The sequence below is a fragment of the Rhynchophorus ferrugineus genome, unplaced genomic scaffold (assembly GCF_030347505.1).
Source record: "Rhynchophorus ferrugineus isolate W39M unplaced genomic scaffold, kcgeb_rfMv2 rfM3, whole genome shotgun sequence".
NCBI lineage: Eukaryota > Metazoa > Arthropoda > Insecta > Coleoptera > Curculionidae > Rhynchophorus > Rhynchophorus ferrugineus.
In genome coordinates, this window is record NW_027472582.1 from 1,160,169 (window position 1) to 1,181,590 (window position 21,422).

The following is a 21,422-nucleotide window of genomic DNA, read 5'->3' on the forward strand; positions in this document are numbered from 1 at the left end:
GAACCCGGCCGTTTTGAATATTTTACGTTAATTGTTGATAATCGTTTTTATGTCCGTTATTTCCTTTCGGAAACATGACGTTTATTGGCGAACAAATTGGAATAAATACGACGCCGTACATTACAATGTTCGAATTGGCATGTAGAGCAACACGCCGGACTGTTCCTCTCTCGCTCTCTCGTACGGTCGCCGCTGATTCGCGATCGTTTGCGAGTAGTTTCGCTGCAATTAAAATATCCCATGAATTTTAAATCAGTCCGAAACCTATAACAGGCGATTATATTGATGCGATTTTATTTGAGGGACACCGAGCCTTGTCTGCCTTGTTAAACTCGCCAACAGCGTTCGGATATCCTTTAGAGAAGCGCTTATATTCAATCGCCAATTTCCAGCTAGTCTATTTTATTGCAGGTACAAAATTAGGTTGGTTTGGCTGTTATGAAGGTTTCACAGTGACAATTGGTTTCTTTACCAGCAATATTCGCTTTATATCGCTTGAGAGTATTCATGTATTAAATGTGATAGGATAGGGTATTGCTTTCCGTTTTTTACCTTTTCTTATCGCTAGTGAAATATGTAACAAAAACAAGAAAATAATTTTAAAGTCTCCTTATACCAACTAGAGGTTGATCTGGACGGAGCCTACAGTTTAACGTGGGCTCCAAACCACGGTCCTCAGCATTAAGCCTACTGACTGGCAAATGACCAACTTTAGAAATCATACTAGAAAACATCCGGTCTTACCCAGCCTGGTTACTGGCGTGATTAGGATCATTTTCCCTGTCGGATTTTGCACTCTTTTCTAGTAATCATCAATCACAAATATTAAACAATCACAAACATAAATTTACGACCATGCCCCGGTAGGATTTGAACCAACGACTATCGCAATAGTAGGAGGACCGTCCGGTCGCCTTAACCACTACGTCACCAAGCCGGCTGGGGGTTTATTTTTCAATACATAAAGCTAGACTGTTGGAAGCTATTTGAGTACATAGACTGTTTGAAGATGATGAAAATTGACGTTGACGATCATTAAACAAACCTCTTCTATAAATGATCAAACAGTGGATACACTTTTCTACAAGAAGATGCTCTGAAGGCTCTCCTTTTGCTGTTCTTCAGCATAACCTCAAAATTATTTATGTTTAATTCTATCTGGGGGAGAAACATGTAGGATTTGACTACTTAACACCAAGCCTTTGAGCCATACAGAAAAATAGCCAAAAAAAGTGTTCGAAAAAAACGAATCCACTCTTCCACACTCCTATGCAGCTTACCCAATTCAGCTTATTTATTCAGCCTTAATGTCACTTTCTTCTCTTATGTTACATTACTGATTACAAATGGTTGAATAGTCGATACTTTTGTTTTTTCTTCATTAATTCTCAAGCTGCATCTCAAGCAAGATCCAAATACTGCAATGCGAACTGCCGGATATTGAAAAATTTTAAAAAACAACGTTTTCCTATAACCATTAAAATACTTTTCACAGAATATCATTTAACATTCTGTTGAAAGTAAGACCAAATGAGATTGCAGATAAATGTCCGTTCAAGGTACCTCAAAGGGTTTAATAAAATTTAAAGTTTCCTAAGTTCGGATTGTAGAATCAAAAGCAGAACGAAAATCAATAAATATCACAATCACACGCTTTCATTTCTTAATAATGAATCATTGATTCTAGACAATGATTATTAATTAATTTTTAACTTTTTTCTGTTTTTGTTACTTAAAAAGATTTCTGCCACCTTCTTAGAATACCTATAGATAGTTCGAACTCTAGTACAGTTCTGGCATAGAATTTTAAACTTGAAAATGATAAACCAGCTATTGTGGAACAACAAGAAAACAAATTGTGTCCCAACACCTCCAAAATAATGCGGACATTGCCAATAAACTATTCAGTCGTCTGGCTCAAAAGAAATTAAACGAACTTAAAACATTTCTACATATCACAGGTTTTGTGGCTATATGAATTTCAGACTACCTATGTTCGAAAACAACGTTTTCCTATAACCATTAAAATACTTTTCACAGAATATCAATTAACATTCCGTTGAAAGTAACATGTTGTTTCCATGTTAACATTCTGGTCAATTTTTAATCGCCTTACCAGTAAAAAGTCGAAAAACAGAGGCCTCGTTACGTTCAAGCAGCTCATGATAAGGAATTCCTTTCCAATCCTACCAAATATTTCCTTTTATGAAAGCGAGCCTTACAACCACCTCTGAAGCTTTTGCAGAATTTTGCTGTGATATCTGGAGCAGATAAGATGTACATGATTTACTTTTCACCATCTCCAATCATTCGCTTCAAAAATGACTCAATTTCGTTTTCACTAATTTTACAATAATTTTTTTCCTGTTTGTATTTGTAGTAATACAATTATATAAAAGGTAAAATACCTAGAAAAATTTAAACTGAACTTCACAACTTGACCGCGGGTCGTACTCCGATACCACCGACTCGAGAATTGCCGCGTTAGTGATTCTGACAGACTGAAATACAAGACGTTTCCTGTCATGTTATCGCTGTTGCCGTATTCCACTTATCTGATTCGAAACAAAATTGGTAATAAAATATTTTCATAGTAACTTTCCCTTGTTTGAATAATATATTGGGTTACAACTGTCCGATTCGGACTAAACATTCGTACGGTGGTGATATATTCATTAAAGCGTAAGATGTGTGAGGCAAATCTCCGATTGACATTTGGAATAATGTCGACGTCTTGTTTGAAAAATCCCGTCGTATCAAATTTAACGTTTCCAGCCGAATAAATCCGAAATAACTAAGACTAATTTAATAATTCTTTTTATTTTATTATAAACTAGCGACCCGCTCCGGCTTCGCACGGGTGCAATGCTGATACTAAATTCAATACACTACAGAAAAAATATGAACGTTGTATATAAAAACATAGCGGCCCGCTCCGACTTTGCACGGGCATAAAATATATATGCCTATGTCACTCAATGAAAACATGATTAAAATCGATCCAGTATTTTTGGTTCATTCATTACTGCCCTTGGCCTGCACGCATTAAATTTGGAGTAAAACAATTCCTCTTCCCCTATACTTACTATGAAGATTTCCTGCTATCTTTGGAATATCTAAATTCATACAATTTTTATTACATTACACATTTTTAAACGCAAATTTTAAATTTGTAATATCTCCGAAAATATTTGTTTAATTTACATGCTGTAAGGAACCATATTGATCTATATTAATTGCACACTGTATTTAAGGTACTTAATTCGATAAGGATTAATGCCGTATTGCTTAAAATAGCTTCGTAAATAAGCCATTTTCTCACGTAAAAAGTAAACAATAAAAATGGTTAATGTGGGTTATCCCTAAAAGATAAACATATACCATCGCGGACTTTTTTGTAGACCTTTTTATGGTGTACAATACTGTAGTACATTAATTTGATCTAACTCGTAGGGTTAGGCAGCGTTTTTGCTAATTGCTAAATAAGCCTAAAAAAATAGGTTAATTTACGACATCACGTTAGAAACCTCTAAAATTAGTAATGTTGCCTTAGTATATTATGCATGTATTATACATATAAACCTTCCTCTTGAATCACTCTATCTATTGAAAAAAACCGCATCAAAATCCGTTGCGTAGTTTTAAAGATTTAAGCGCACATAGGGATATAGGGACAGAAAAGGCGACTTTGTTTTATACTATGTAGTGATTCACAATACAGGCCGTGATTAAAAGTAATAAGCCAAGTGTGGAACGTCTTTTTGTCTGGAATTATAAGCTGGTAACTCTTGTTTTTTCTACTATATAATCATAAAAATAACAACTTTCGTTGTACAGATATAAGAGGAGCTCAAGCTAAACTGAACTTGACTATAGCCCCGCAACTATACTGTATTAATCTGGCTTCGCTTGATATTTACTCATTTAACTGCTTTCATAGGATACAGTGCGAATTTATAAACTTATAGTAATAAACTAAATAATAAACTTCTCTTGTACTTCTCGTCTGTCATACACTGCTAAGCGAACTGTTCTAGCTTCTCTAAAAGCAGCCGCAGTTCGCTAATAGTTTATTATGTGGTGCTTCTGACTCGTTTTTTGATAATAAACATTTATTTGTCATGTCATAAAAATAATGATGAATTTGAATTTGATGTATAATTTATAGCGAAAATCAGAAGCAATGATATACTAATATACTGATAAGGATCAGACGATAAGTTTTTAATAAATATTATTCTCGTTTTTTTGATAACATTTTTATTTCGATATATTTTGAGTCTAAATTAGGAATCTATTATTTGAGCAATTAAAAAGCAGGTGTATACCTAACAGTAATACTTAAAGGGGCATAAAAGAATGTTGTGGCAGTCCTAACAAATATTTGAGCAAAACTTTTGGAAACTAGAGATCAAACTAGAAACTAGAGCAACTTAAAAAGGAAAGACAAAGAAGGTTGGAAAGAATTCATTAATACTACAAAGATTAAAGAAAGTAACTGGATTCATTGCTCAAGAAATAATAAGACACGAATTTAAAAATAGAAAAAATTGGGTTGAGGAATAGTTTAAATCTTCTACATCAAATATAAGTTTAGTTATTGATTGAAATAAAGCAGTTGTGGGAATGGAACTAGCCAGACATTAACCACCCATGTATGCCCAGCGAATTGTAGAGAAATTTAGTCCGAGTATTGAGGAAAATCATCTAATGACACCAGCTGCACTAAAATTGATTATAAGTTTGTCGTGAAATAATATTTTGTTTTGAATGTTAGTTTGTCTGTCATGCGTGTAAATAAATTTCTTCTTGTACCATTAAATCTACATTAATATTTAAATTACGTAACTTCAATAAAGTTAAATTCATTTAGTAGCAAGAAGATGATAGAATCTTGAACATAAAAATTCATTTTTTTACAGTTGTCGCTGCTAACTGTCGCGTCTTGAAAGCAATTAAAGAATATTTTCTCGCGGTTAATTGTTCTTATAGTAGCGGGGCCTGGTGCAGTGCCGCCGTCGCGGCCGGGCCCCTTCGACGGATTTATCGTCGACAACTACGCCGTGGCGCATTAACAAAGTCACATTTGGCAATCTCCAATCTCGACACATTACACACAAAGGAGAACAGAAATTCGGGTCCATGCCATTGCCACATGATTAGGATTAATATTTCGGTACCAGTCAAACAGGAAATTTTTCGAGCTGTTCGCGACGTCGACCCGAGGCCACGCGAGGACCTAGACAAGGCGAATTCAAAGATCTTTGCCATGGCTGTTTAGATTTCGTATATAAATCGTTTCGCGAAACTAACGACGCTCGTGTTTCTTGTTTAACTTTAGTCTGGAGGACCTGTTCATTGTTGTGTATTGATTTTATTAATATACTCTCTTTCTATGTCTAACTTTTTCAGTAACATTTAGAATTATTTCAATATTTGGGACAATAGTATCAATATTATTCTCATCTGAATTAGTAAAGAATTTTTTTAGTTATTTATTACTAGTTACCAAATACAGTACAACTTGTTTTTACTTATATATCCCATGGGTCATTTTTGCTATTAAGTGTAGTATATTAGTTGCAGTTCTCTTAATTACTTGTCCGGTATGTGAACGTCTCGATGTATCTAATCACTCCCATATAAACTTGTTCATAAACTACAGAAAATGTTACCAAAACAACACACCGAACTATTAAAATCCTACATTACAACCAGAATGTTTAGAGTCAAACAAGAAGAAGCTTACTCTACAATAAAAGATGATAAAGCAGGTGTACCACAAGGAAGTGTAGTGGGGCCAATGCTTTATCTACTCCATACTTGTGATATACCACAAATGGACAATATTACGGTAACTACATTCGTTGATGATACTGCGATTATAGCTGTCGGAGAGTGACATAAATAAGTGGACACAAGCTTGGAAGATAAAAATTAATGAAACTAAACCTATGCATATGCAGTTCACCTACAATCAGACCGTACAAGCACCAATAACATTAAATAATACTATCATTCCATATAGCAACCACGCTAAATAACTCGGAATGAATCTTGATGCAAAATTTCGCTGGAAGGAACATATAAAGAGGAAACCAAAAGAAGTGGAATTGAAATATAGGAAAATGTACTGGCTAATTGGAGGAAAATCACAATTATCAGTACATAATAAATTGCTATTTTATAAGCAAATACTGAAACCTATATAACCATACGGAGTTCAATTATGGGGATGTTTTGATCTAATCTTATGTAGTGTAGTATTGTATAGTGAGGTGCATATAATAAAAAATACAGCAGTGACATGTATAAACATTATTTCAGCAAAGACTGAGATAGGGTCAATGTAATAAAGACAAATTGTAGGTTAGTCATAAACGACTAATAACAATGTAAAAATTATATAATAATAAATTCTTACGATGAGTGTTCGACTATCTTGTTGATTGAAATTTTTTTGATTTTTTCTTTATTTTTCACCATGTCTGTTTTTCTGTTAGTATATATAGTAATGGACTATATCAAAATTATATTTTCCAGTATATGCTGGTATGGAAGACCATCACATGGCTGGGACGCCAGGCCTTTACACCTCAGGACGTTCGACATCAAGCAGCTCCAGTCCGGGTGTTGCAGGTTCGAGTCCTGCTCTACTGGTCGTCCCGCAACCGATCAACGCCACCAAGATGGGTGGCATGCAAAATGGCGGCGTCCAGCCCAGAAAGTATCAGTGCAAAATGTGTCCACAGGTAGGTTGGCTTCCTTTATTCATCCGCCATTAACGTCAGAAACAGTGAAAGGAAACTTTCTAATTCGAAATGTTGCTGGTTGAAGAAACACCACCATTGCTTTTTATTGCTATCGATTATTTTAATTGAAAACACAAAAACGACATTGATTCTTTGCTGTTGAAAGACGGAATTTCTTGTTCATAAACCTATTACATCATGTATATACTGTGTACGGTATATACAGAGCAAATGATAAATTGTGCGTAAAAAATAAAGATATGTTTTTAGCATACCTCAACGATCCATCAGGTAAGTCCATTTTTATGTCCGTTTCTTCTTTACGCCAACTTAACTTTTCTTAATATGTACCCTAACACCCAACATTTATTAATAACGAATTATGAATTACATAAAAAAATAAATAATATATAATAACTACTCAATATGGACTAAAGATAGGGTCTCCAATGTTTTAATGATAATATTGTTTTTAAATATATTATTTCCTAACAATATTATATCAAAAAGGACGAAGAAGTACAACAGAATGTATATAAGCCATACAATATTAGATAGCTGATATTCTAGTCATGTTTCATCAAAAATAATTGAAACGAAAAAAAGTGAAAGTGCATCTCAATTGAAAGGGTTCAACCTATTTTAACAAGCTATAAAAGAACTTTCCGCAAGATTGCATCCAACTGAATAAACTACAAGAAAATAAATAATTCGTAAACAACTATAAAATAATCTGTGTTATTTCGAAAAAAGTGTCAATCATTTTTCAGTGAGCTTATAACTGGCGAAATATGTATTTATAAGAAGACAACAGTGATTAGAAAACTATCCAAGCCTCTTGCATTTTTGGATTTGACGAAATAAAACCTATAAATGAATAATTCTTTTGAATCTTTTCCAAATTCTTTAGAAGGAATATGTTGTAATATATAGTTATTTATATTATTTCTCACAATCAGGTAAACTCTAATATAATAAGTATATCATACTTGGACAATCTTTGACCTTTTGAAGAAAGGTTAAGAAACCGAAATCCGTGATATATATTAGTACTATATTAGTATTCATTCTACTACTTATAAACTATAGGTTATATGAAAATTATTTTACCATCATTCGATTCGGCGTAAAACTCTTTATAAACCTTGAGACTTTCAATGGTCTGCGATTACTTGAACGGAAATGATGGCAAAAAGTGTGAAAATGGGTAAAAATCTCAAATTTTCACGACTATATATATGGAAAAACTATAAAAATGTTTTACTTCTCAGATAAAGGTAAAAAGCTCAAAATATACGTAGTTTGAGGCGAAAAAAATGAAAATCCATGTTAAATTAATCTACAATTCATGTTTTTTAAGATATTTGATATAAACAGAAATCCGCTCATTTTTTAGAAATACACTTTTCATTGTACAAATTAAAAACCAAAAATTGTACGAAAATTATTATACCACCTATTCTTGTTTGGCTGTAATTTTCATTAATATACTATTATTTGATTGAAAATGACAGCAGAAAATGTGAATATGGCTAAAGTTCCCCAATTTTCGATACCAATAGATATGGAAAAAGTTCAAAACTTTTTTACCTCTCGGATGAAAATCAAATTCTCTAAATAAATGTATTTTGGGGTGATAGGGACGAAAATTCATGTCAAATTGCTTTAGAACTAATGATTTTTAATTCTGAGTGATATATATATATATATATATATATATATATATATATATATATATATATATATATATATATATATATATATATATATATATATATATTGTTTAATGGTAATGTATAGTCATACTTATTCGAATTGTAATTCAAATTGTATACAAAATCGCGTCAAACGTCAAAGAGGATTCTACTGAAAACCAACATTATTTTTGTGCCACTACTTTCCGATGTTCTTGTCCATATATATTCACCAAGAAAAAACCTGTTGCCTCGGACCAAAGCGTGTAACCATAATAAATCTCAATAATTAATTTTTATCGCAACCATTGATCTTAATTATCGAATAAAGTCGTTTAATGCTACTGGTCGGTGTTCAGAAAACGACGGTTTCCTATGTGAACCGCGCCCAATCACTTCCTTCTCTCGGTACCTTCCCAGGACCGCTCTCCGAAAATCCGAAAATGTAACAATTCCATCCGCGGGGCCCCACTCTCTCTCACACACACACACACACGCATCCGAAACAAACTCGAAATGTTTCACGATCTGATCGTTTCCGCCAAAAACGTTTCCTGTTTAAAAAGAGGGTACGAAATTAGTTTTTTTTCCTCCTCGATATATATATGTATACACGGTTTCTTCTTTTCGCTCGCCTGAAACGAGATATTTTTAAGAGAACTGGGGTGAGAGCGAAACAGAGAAAGGACGATCTTTAAAAAATCCTAATGTGGCGTATAAGTTGGCGGTGCCGGTCCCGCGTCCCCCCGGACTCTAGCGCCCCCGCGTCCGCCGTCGAATATCGCTGCGTCAGATTCAATCTACGAGTGTTATGGGAAAATCGAGACGGCTGCGAAACGGTGTTTTTTCGAACCTACTATACCATCAATCGGTCGATATACACCGAATTTTCGGTATATATGATATATATAGGTGTGTGACTTTATTTTTACGGATGTTTCAGCCAATTTACTTCATCTGATCTAAAAAAATAAGCTTTTTTGTCAAAATAATGACAATTAATTCCAGAGATACTTGTTGCGTTGTTGCTATATGGAACAATAGTGTTATTTATTATTATTGATGCTTGTTCTGTCTGATTATACGTGAACTGTACATGCACAGATTTACGTTCCATGTTTGTATCCAATTATTTATATTGTCACTTGCCTGTTGTAAATTTCATGTGGCTTCTTCGCTATTGTCTTCAACAGAAAGAATTGCAGTCTGATAATTAGCTTGCGTTACAGTCATCGAGAAATGTAATCAAATAGCCCAACAGAAAGGTCTAATTGGGTCATATTTGGCGAGTTATGTTACGGAAATTTCTGCAATGCTACGTGAAGTAAAAGGGTGTTTAAATGTTTGAAAGAGTCTCGTAAGAAAGCTTCGTACAACTGTCCATGTCAGAAGCAGGGATTTTACAAAACACAAACTGTTTCGACATAAACAAACCATACACCTATCTTAATATGTCTCGAGGACCCAGTGACATAAAGGATTAAGACGCCTCCATAAAAAACTTTTTTTAAATTTATTATATGGTTACTAGTCGTTGCCGACTAACCTACAATTTGTCTTTTTTTTCTGTTAAATGTCTACTATACCTCACGACCCTATACTGCAAAAGATTCAACTGCAAATGGTTCAATTCTTTTAAGTTTATGATCTGTTATGATGCAATCTAAGAGTTGCAATAGTTCGATCTAAATATGAGAATGGAATTCCTCCTCATGTCTTTGCGATTATTTTAATTTCCTGAATAAGAATCGGTATATGAAGGTGTGAGTGACTACTCACAGTTCTGTAGAATCTGGATGTACTCATTATGCTTCTTAGAACTTCGTTCTGGAAAACTTGTATTATATTGTGTTATTATTGTTTAGGTCCATATAGATTCTAATAGTTCAGTATATAGTTTTGGTAACATTTTCTGTAACTTATGAACAGGAGCTTACGAACATCTAGAACATAGAATGCTCGACATTCTTTTTTATCTTCATGGGCTTTTAAAATGACTTCTGTTATTCTATACACCTGGTCTAATGTTGAATGTTTATTAATAAACTCAAGTTGGTGTATCGGTATTTTTTTTCTTTAACAAAACAACTGAATTAAGTAAGAACCAAAAACTTGACTTAAAAACTAAAAACTCTCTCATACTGAGGATGTTAAATATCCTTAATTACATCTGAACCGATATCTAGCTTGGCACGTACTTACCAAATGAAAATAACGTGGGTTTAAACTAGTTCGATATATCGTTATTTAAAAAAATATCTTAAACAATATCGATATATCATTTTCGATATTTTTTAGATAATATCGATCAAAAAAAATATCGAAATATTGTTTATAACATCAGCGGTATTTTTATAATTAAGTACCGAAATAGACCAATCCTTTAAAATTAAGTATATATTTTATAACTTTTAAGAAATATCTTTAATCGTTTTAAAAACATCGAAAAATATCGACTGAAAAAAATATCGATATATCGGTCAAAAAAATATTAGCCAGAAATATCGATATTTTTCTCAAATATCGATATTTTTTCGGCATACCTAACTTACACTAAACCAAATATTTTAGCATGTTAGGCCCAAATCTAAATTATCATGAGGAACAAGAAATTGCTAAGTAAATCAATACTTGTGGGTCAATTTGGGCTTATCCAGTCCTTTTATAGTGTAACTAAGGTAACTTAATATAACTATAATTCAATAGTTCCAAAAGAAAGTGTTTCTTCCTAGAGTGGATGCTCCATACTATGTTTCTTGGGCTATGGTACGTACTACAAACCGATACAGCGTGATATCCTTCTAAAACCCATAACGAGTATAATTGAAAATATTAATTTTGTAAATACTTTGAAAGCCAATATACCAATGAAGTGATAACAGTGATGTATGTAGACTAAAATGTTTACGATCATCCGATCTGATCAATAGATCAAATAAAGACGTTAAATTTAGAATTAAAATAAGATATTTTATACAGAAAATCACTTACTGAAATGATCTTCTACATGCCATACCATTTTAAATGTCATATTATTTTATGTTCAAAAAAAAAGATTCTAAAACTTAATGAATAGATTTCATCTTAAAATAACGAATTTAGTTTATAATCATTTTTCGGTCTTTCAAATAATCTTCTGTTATATTCATAACGATATATGAACTAAACCTCACTATTAAAATATATCAGACAAAATGTTCTAAAACGTATCTATTTTTAAAAATCACAATGCTCATAAATTAAGAATAAAAGATTTTTATCTTTAACATTTCTTATGCAATACTAAAAATTATCTATAATTTAACGTAAAATGGATTTGACCTTCAAACTACAATCTGCTGATTGCAGATCTTGCCATATATGGTAAGTTCATAACATAATATATAATTTTATCGCACTCTGGTGTTTATATTGTTCGTAAACTAGGAATAGTAAATAAAAATAATATTACATCATTATAGCGATAAAACGAGTGATAGTTCTAGTAAAATTGAGTTGTAATATATAATAGAATACATTATGACTAAGTAAACATAATTATTTAAAAAAACAAACAAAATTATAATACCCAAAAAAATTAACAACTATTTATTTTAAATAATCATTACTCATAATCATATTATTCAAATACGCTTTTTGTCAGCTTATACCAAAAAAACTACTTGCATATTCATAACATTATATTTGGAGATAAAACTATAATAGAAAGTATTACCAAAAAAAGTGTTATATCATTATTAACACAAATAACCGACAAAACTGAGAAAAACTAATCCATTATAGTTTTAACAACTTTATTTAACATCAACATTCAAGAACGTGATAAAAAGTACTTGCATGACCGTAAACTCAACTAGAAGAAACACAATATTAATTATCTTATATAAGAAGGCCCTTCTCTGCGTTTTCTTACATTTTAATAGAAATGTACAGAATAATTCCGTAACAGACAATTTTTGTGGATAAATATCGGGTACAATAAAAAGTTGTTTGTGGTTTGCAGTTAACCAGCAAATTATGTAAGAAGAAACTAGATCTTGACATAACATGTCGCAATAATTGTTTTATGTTGTTATTCTTTTACTACAAAAATAAATAAAATGTAATATATAAATCTCTAGAAATTAGAATTAAGTAGATTAGGTAGGCTTATCTTAAATCAAATTTTAACCAACATTTACCATAAATTATATATAATAAAATAAGTAAACGCTAATAAGGCGATCTAGAATATTATAAAGTATAGTGTATAGAAATGCAGAATAAATCCAGAGGCTTCTTTTGAAGATCTTTGATAATACTTTAACACTATAGTTTGGCTTTTACATACAACAAAATTATAATCTAAATAAAATAATTGAACAAAAGTCTTATCAAATATAATTTATTTTTAACATTATAGTACATCCAAAAACTACAGTTAATTATACAGCCACAAAAATGTATAGGTTTGAGTTATAGAGGTTATAATATCGAGAGTTGCATATCTTAGAATTTTGCTTACGTCGTTACCGTCTTCGAACTAATCATACAGCATTGTCTCTTTTTAACTAGAATAAAATGAGAAGGAATATATTAAAAATAACTTAAAATAAAAAAAGTCTCATTCTAAAACGAAATTTCAAATTGCGACAGGCAATACATTAAACATTTTGATGAAATGTGTACAAAGGACTTTGAATACTATTTAAGAATCAGGTATTTCCTGTAAGTATTTCCACAAGTTTCTCTAGAGCAATGACGCCATTTTCTTCGTAGAGCCAATTTGGAAAGATGGGATGCAAATATGGGGTTGAACCAAAACATCAAACCAATGCTTATCGCCACGTAACCAACGAAAATCTGTATGGTGACCTCGATATCAAATGGATATACGAAGTGATCAGCCAAGATATTGACTTACAACATAAGATAAGGTTGCAATAAGGCAATGTGGAAGCAATACAGCTACTGGATAACATGCAAGAAATCAGAAGACTGAAGCGAACCAAACCACACGAACTTGTTTAGTGTTTAAGTGTATTCTTAACTTTAGCTTCAGTAGTTTAGTTTTATTTCCATTTTTGGGAAATACATACTGATGTATTAATCTCGTACTAGCCTTGCTTATGTATTAATGCAACTACATTAGGATAGTAGTAATAGATTAATTCGTAAATTAAAATTATACTAAGCATATCTAATATAAGATGCAATTAATAAAAAAATGTATTATCAATTCATTGAATAGTAATCTCCACTGTTGTCGTATCTACATGAATTTTCTTAAGGGCATATGTACACTTGATTTCGCATAGAAATGCAATAGCTTGTTGTACTCCGGCCTCTAATGAACGCCGACCTATAGTAGGTCCTAGACCAAATCTAGCCACCCTAACTTTACACCTGTTCCTCTGATCACCTTGAAAATCTTTCGATGCTTCCCACAATCTAAAGCTCACATAACATACCGGCGACATCTTGCTCTAATTTTAGGCAGACATCCGTAGAGTTTTTCCCAAAAATGCGGTTGCCGTTAAAAAAATCTCACACACAGATCCACCGTCAATTCGGAAGATTTTGTTATGTAAACATGTTAAGCAGCAAACGGCTTTCCTGCATACCGGATAATAAATTGCCCTAAATTATATGTTATAAGTTATGTTTGGAGAACTATACTCTTCTGATTTTGTATAGTTCTCTTTTTGTACTTCAAAAATTACTAGCTCCATATTTGACATATTTTTATATATCAAATCTATTTGAATCTATATATTAATTTATATTTTAGTAAACTTAATAATAATATGTTCCATTTAAATTCTATTGGTAGAGATTTATTTTTTTTTAGTAAAATAATGTTCAACAATACATTATTGAATTCAAGTAAAATATTTTTTTACAATCCTAATTTATTACTAGTGTTCTGTTGTACTTGCATTAATACACAAGGAAGGCGAGTATGGGATTAATACATCAGCATATATTTCCCCATGTTAAAATAAAACTAACCTACTTAAGCTGAAGTTAAGGATACACTTAAACACTAAACAAGTTCGTGTGGTTTAGTTCGCTTCCATCTTCTGATTTCCTGCGTCACATCCAGTAACTATATTGCTTCCACGTAGCTGTGATTTAGCAACTTTATTTAATGTTTTTAGACGAAATCTTGGAACACTTCGAATATCCATTTGATTTCGAAGTCATAGTGCAGGTCTTTATTGGTTACGTAGCCATAAGCATCAAGTTTTGACTAACCAGTACAGTTGCTTGACTTTGAGCCTAATCTGATTTGCTGTTTGTCTAACGTGATGTTTCCAATTTAATCTACCATCAAGATATATCCGGAGGTATTTAGCTGATTTTGCTTGAGGAATCTGGCACCCGTCAAGTGTTATAATTATTTTTTTGTCATTTCGCCGCAACGCAAAAATAGCATGGACCGATTTGGAACTATTAAGCTGTATTTTCCAGTATCTAGTCCATTTATAGATCTTGTTGACTGCTACTTGTATCTATTTTACAGCCTTAGGTAGAGATATATCTTTTGCCATGATATCTGTATTATCGGCAAATGTTCCAAGTTCTGTTACATTTATTGTTGGGATATCCGCAACAAATAGCAGCAAATACTAATTTTTAATACCAAAAAGGAACTTATTAATGTTTTGTTAAAATATTAGAAGATTGAGTAGATTCTAGAGATATCGTCGATGAGAAGAGTAGAATCAGTATTTGGCAGATATAGAAGTGGTTCCACACTACCGTTGAACTCCAGCCGAAATAGGTATTGAGAATGTCCCTTCATATGAGACTCTTCATTTTCTTTCGAAAATTGATTCCAACAGTCGACAGTAATTCCGCGATGATAATTTGTTCACTTCATAGATTAAGCCCAAATGGCATACCCATTCAAGAGCTTGTGAGACGTCTAAGAATATCGCAAGGCAGTATTTTTTTCTTCGAAAGTTTTTTCAACAACCGCCGCAACTCTGAACTTGGTCGATTGTCCAGTTGTGTTTTAACAGCAGTTTCTCAAATAATTTTGATATCGCAGTTAGTAGAGAAATAGGCTTATAGGATCTTATTTATTCTGTCGGTTTGTCAGAAAATAAAGTAGTGTACACAATTTTAATTTATTTTATTTTATCTTTAACGAACAATGATTAAGAACAAGATAACTTCAAACATCTACTAATTTAAAAAACATATAATGTATTATTAAAAGTCATTGCTGACTAATATACAATTTAACTCTATAGTGACTTAAAATTAGGTACTTATCTAAGAAGACCCAATAACCCTTACTTAATCTCTAAGAAAAAATTACACACTTTTCAGTCATTTTATTATTTAGTACACTTGAATACAGAACTACACAAGATCGCACGGTTTGATACTTTTGAGTCTGCGTGATACTATTATCTAAGAGTTGTAGCACTTCAGTGTTAGCACGAGAGTGAAATCTTTCCTCATGTCTTGTTGCAAAACTCTTAATTTCCTCCATAACAGTTAGAATCCCAAGGTTTTTGTGTAAGCAATTGTTCCTATAGTACCAATAGTGCCTCCATAATATAGTACAATAGCAACTTATTTTATATGAATTATTTTGATTTTATTAATTTTTTTTTAATTACCAATTTTTTTCTATTTTAGTTTAGTTTTAGTTTCTCAAGATTCAACTCAATCTAATTAGCATTGTTACTATATGGGATGATAATATATAGTAATAATCTAAAACCATAAGCAAAAAACATTGATGCTTTGTAAATCAAAATAATCTCTTCCGTCTTTCTTCTATTCCATATTTGTTTAGTGCCATCAATTTAATAGTATCTATCAGAGTTTTGTCTTTTGTTTTCTTGTACTCAAAGCAAACTTTGAGTCTTTCCCTCTTAGTATTCTATTCACCTATTTTACTCAAAGGTATATAGCACACCTTGTTAGTACTTTGAACATTTTATCTGAAAGATCATTAAGGAATTTACAATCGAAGGGTTTTAAACTTACTTTTTTTTAAAACAGTTTATAAAAATTTTGTTATATTATCGACGTAGCAAAATCGCTGAATAAAATAAAGGACATAGCTCACAGACCTACCGACAGTATAATAAAACAATTTTGTTGCAGTCTGGGACAGAAGATATCGTCTTGCCTCTATAAAATCAGTCTCAATTTGTGGGTCTACTAATTTATTCATAATTGTTTGTAAACAAAAATCATACTTAATTTCTTTTTTTAAGGTTTTACTAAATAACTTGAGATGTACACTACGGTACAACGTAAAACTTCTTATAGGAACATCTGGTACTGAAGTTATAGAATCAAGTAATTAACGGTAAGAATGAGCAGAAAGCGAACACCCTGGTTGTGGGCCTGGAACAATGGAAGTAGGCACTACAAATATAGTAAGTCAGTTTAGAAATTAATGGTAACAATTGTGAACAGAAATGTGACTGACTCCTTCAATTTACCTTCTATATCATTTTGATTTTGATCCACTTTCATTTGTAAATATTCTGGACTCGTGATTTTATGTTCACCATCACTAAATTGTTCATAAGTACTTAAAGGAAAATTTAAAGGTAATGATCATAAATCTGTTTCATATTTAACCCAACCAGTTTAGGATTTTCAATGTTTTCTACTCATTTCTTAAAAATCGCCGGGTACTTTTTTAACGTAAAACGATGATGTATTTCCTCACTATCTGTGCATCCGGACACACAACACTTCCACATGTATAAACGTTATAAAAAGCTAACCACACTCTTCTCCAGATAAGGTACATTGAAAATGGCGTACAAAAAATAAACAAACCATAGAACGAAATGAACCTCTCTATGAGTATCTTATTAATAGCTTCTATGATAGGTATTAATAAGTGTTATTTAACCCCTATGTTATACACGGATTTATACAAATTTCACAATTCTATTTTTTAAGGGGAAGTCATTTCTGAATTATACTATTGACTCCTTAAGATTTTATTTAGAAGGCCTTAATATTCATAATATTCCCCAAAAAAATCACACCTAATAAAACATAAAAACTTCTTGTAAATTAACACTTTATTCAAAGCAATGCCCCTTTACACGGACCCAAACGAGAACTAAACTAGCATCAATGGGCACTCGAAGAAAAAAACACAGGTAAAAAAATCAGAACCAGATCTTGACCCTCTTAACCAGTGTGGGAGAAAAAAAAATGCGTTGACGATGTTTAGCCATGCGTCCGGTTTTTTTTACGTGCGTGCGTGTGTTTTCTGATCGGCAGTTTTTTTCCCTCCTCCGTTCACTTATTTAGGGATGTTTGTGTGCGATGGAGTGGCTGGTAATTGTCGCCATTATTGATCATAGAGTGTCGGGATGACCACCGATGGTTTGGACGAGTGAAATTTATGATGGGCTCCGTGTCGGATTTATATTTTAAGTTGTGACAGAGATGTGGCACGGTGATTAATGTTCCGAGTGTTATTAATTGGCTCTGGAGATATTTGATATGTGGAAAAAAATCGGCCGACAATGGGTTTCCTGTTCAGTGTTAACATACACGATTTAACTAATTTTTAATACCAAAAAGAACTTTATTAGTTACCAGCTTATTTACAATTAGAAGTAGATTCTATGACAAAATTTGGATTTTTACTAGCGTTGGGAACTATCGACTGAAAACAGTCGAAATAATCAATAGTCGCAAGACAGTCGAAACAGTCGATAGTCAAGGAACTAGCGACTCAAAATAGTAATTAATGTAAATAGTAATTGCTATTTTCATTCAAACGCACAGTTCGACTTTTTTTTCAATTCGTGATATCAGATGAAGGTGTACGAACCCTTTCCTGTATAAATTGTGAGAGAGGGAAGGACGGAGGTAATAGCTTGGGGCAGTTAATTTTATATGTGCTTTTATTTTATTTTTATTTTTAGAAAAAATAATTACTGAATACTACTAACATGCAATTATTTATTTCATTTTGAACGAAGTAGAATTACTTTTATATTTGAATGTTCTGTGGATCTGTAAAACGCAATGGATTTTTCCTATGGAATGGAATAATACCCCACAAATGTTTTATCGTATTTTTATATGCTAATTGTTATTTTTAAATAATATACTATAATAAATATAGACAATACAATAGAACTTATACAAAACCTAAAAACTAAAGATGTACAATAACCATAAATACTAAATAAGAATTAAACATATATCTAATTAGAGAATAAAACCAATCTATGACATAACTAAAAATGATCGCACAATAACTACTAGAGCTTTTTTAAATAAAGTAAGTCTTTTATTTATTATTGAACGGAAATATATTTTAACAAAAATCAAGAGAGATATCGAAATATTACCTATTATTGCCATAAAAACAGTCAAAAGTATCATATTATTTATCATTATACACAATTTTAATCTTTTTAGCCTATTACATTAAAAATCTTGAAAATTAAGAGTTCCAAAATACTGCTATATTATTATACAATATATTGTTATTTACAAGCAAAGTAACTAAAAGTACACTACTGAAACAGTCGATAGTAAATAATAATAATATTAATCGGACCAAAAAAATCATACAACTATATATATTACATATAAATCTATGTAAGCATAAATTGGGTACATTTTCGTCAAGGTCGCGGCTAGGACGACAGAGTCAGAACGTTAAAAATCAGTCGAATATAACTAGTAGAACCAAAAATAGTAACTAGAAGTACACGACTGAAACAGTCGACAGTAAATAGTAATAAAATCAGTCGAACCAAAAATAGCTACTGAAACAGTCGATAGTAAAAAGTAATCAGTTACTAAACAGTCGATGGTACCCAACGCTAATTTTTACTATTTTTATCTTACCTGGAGTATGAACTACTTGATCCTATATATGAGTCCGTAAATTGTCTGAGAGATGAAAAAGTAGGCTCTATCGATAGACAATACTTTCAATAAATACATTGTACCGATTTTCGTAATAAAGCTTTAAATTAAAAATAATTTAAAACTAATTTATAGGTTATAATTAATTTTACCAGATATTACTAATATTTATATGGATTGGACCTATTAAACCTACCGACTGGACAGTATTCAGCTTTCTGACTATTCCAGAAAACATCCGGTCTTACACAGCCTGGTTACCCCCTTAACTCAGATGGTTGTTCCTTTTCAAATTTGAGATCATTTTAATATGAAATTTTAAATGATCTAATAATGGAGAGCTATTTTGAAACCCATGTATGAATAAGCTCAACTTTGATTCCCAAAATTTGATGTATACTAAATTTCAGAATATACTAACATATATATATATATTTAGACCCAAACTGGTTTTATGATTGGCTGATAAACCAATCTGTTTGATTTTAGGTCAAATTGGGGGAATCTTCTGACCAACCAGTACATTTGCTTGGTTTTGAGTCTAATCTGCTCTGCTTTTTGTCGTATATGATGTTTCCGGTTGAACCTACCATCGAGATGTATTCCGAGGTATTTAGCTGTTTCTGCTTGAGGAATCAGGCATCCGTCAAGGTTTTTGTCATTTGCTCAACAATACTTAAACAGATTTGGAGCTATTAAATTGTATTTTCCAGTCCCTACTCCATTTGTAGATCTTGTTGACCGCTACTTGTACATTTTCTACAATCTTAGACAGAGATACATTTCTTGTTATAATAACTGTGTCGTCGGTAAATTTTCTAAGTACCGTTACTTTTGTTGTTGGGATATCAGCAGTATAGAGCAGACAGAATAGTGGTCATACTTTAATTTAATTTGTTTAAAGATTCTAAAGGTAATAACACATAAGTATTTCACCTTTTTCGGATTATATCGATATTCCCATCATCAATCTCTATCTAGCGGCCAGATAAAGTGCCTACTTCTGAGCCAATATGCTGCTGTTGGTCTAATAATCTTCTGTAAATCTCACTACAGATGACAACCGAAACTGTTCTGTCTCAATAGAAAGCAGACAGTGTTATTCTTCTATTTTTTAGATTAATTTTTATGATCTGGATCCATTTCTTCCGAAACTATTGAATCGGCGAGGAATTCATTCGACAAACACATCCAAACTTTTGTAGTCTGCATCTCTAAATTTATTCCTCAACTCTATATTGATTATCTTATCTTAAAAAAATAACTACAATTTTATTGTTATGGTACTCTATATAATGAATAATGATATAAAAGTATTAATGAACACTCTATGTCATTTTTAAAAATAATTTAACTGAAAAAATAAAAACAAAAATGTCACATGGAGAAAAGTCTAGAAGATATGATGGATTTTCATTTCCTATATTTATATATTTTTAATATCTAAGGAGCGTGTATTTTAGGAATAAATTTAACCATGTTCCTTTTGTCCTTCCAATAATTTAATGCCATAATTCCAATAATTTCCATGCGGCTGATTTAAATATTTTTTAAATAATTAATCGCAGCCCTAATGAAATATCTGACCGGCAGGACGACCGGCCAGTGGCGAGACCGACATCCTGCACTCGTATTTTAATAAATATCTATTAACGATTTGCGTGTGTAAGTTTAATCCGCGTGCATTAGCCGTCGTCGTTGATGCCGTCGCCGCACATCGCCATCGAGAGAACGAGGAGGATTTCGTTCGGTTCTACGTATCATGCAAGACAGCGTTCAGAAGACATCAAGGCCATTAAGGCCCCGAAAACCGATAATTATTGAATTAGATTCATTAGGACGGGGGATGCGGACGGACGGACTGGCGCACGAAGGCGATAGCGTAGGCCCAGATTTTTCTATTTGATAATTCCTATGTCGGAGGAGACTAATGCGCTGTTGATTGTAGACCGCCGAGATCATTTTTCTCTCGCAATTTCGTATAACGACTTGATAAATATAGAATTGAACGTAATTACCTCCGCAGAAGAACTAGGCGATCGCGTTTTTTTGTTTCGTCTTTCTTAAAATCCTCTAGTTTTTTTTAATCGCTCCTAAAATATGTAGAATA

At 32.1% G+C, this 21,422-nt stretch overlaps 1 protein-coding gene across 2 annotated transcripts in view; it reads left to right on the forward strand.

The window, feature by feature from the left end:
- Positions 1–21,422, forward strand: part of LOC143192675 (zinc finger protein rotund) — a 450,170-nt gene that overhangs the window by 283,025 nt on the left and 145,723 nt on the right. The window contains exons 5-6 of one of the 2 annotated variants that reach the window (XM_076398153.1): positions 6,544–6,752; positions 7,023–7,043. In XM_076398153.1, the coding sequence (XP_076254268.1) occupies positions 6,544–6,752; positions 7,023–7,043 (230 nt within the window). The remainder of the gene's footprint in view (positions 1–6,543; positions 6,753–7,022; positions 7,044–21,422) is intronic. The other variant, XM_076398154.1, reaches the window with a different exon arrangement.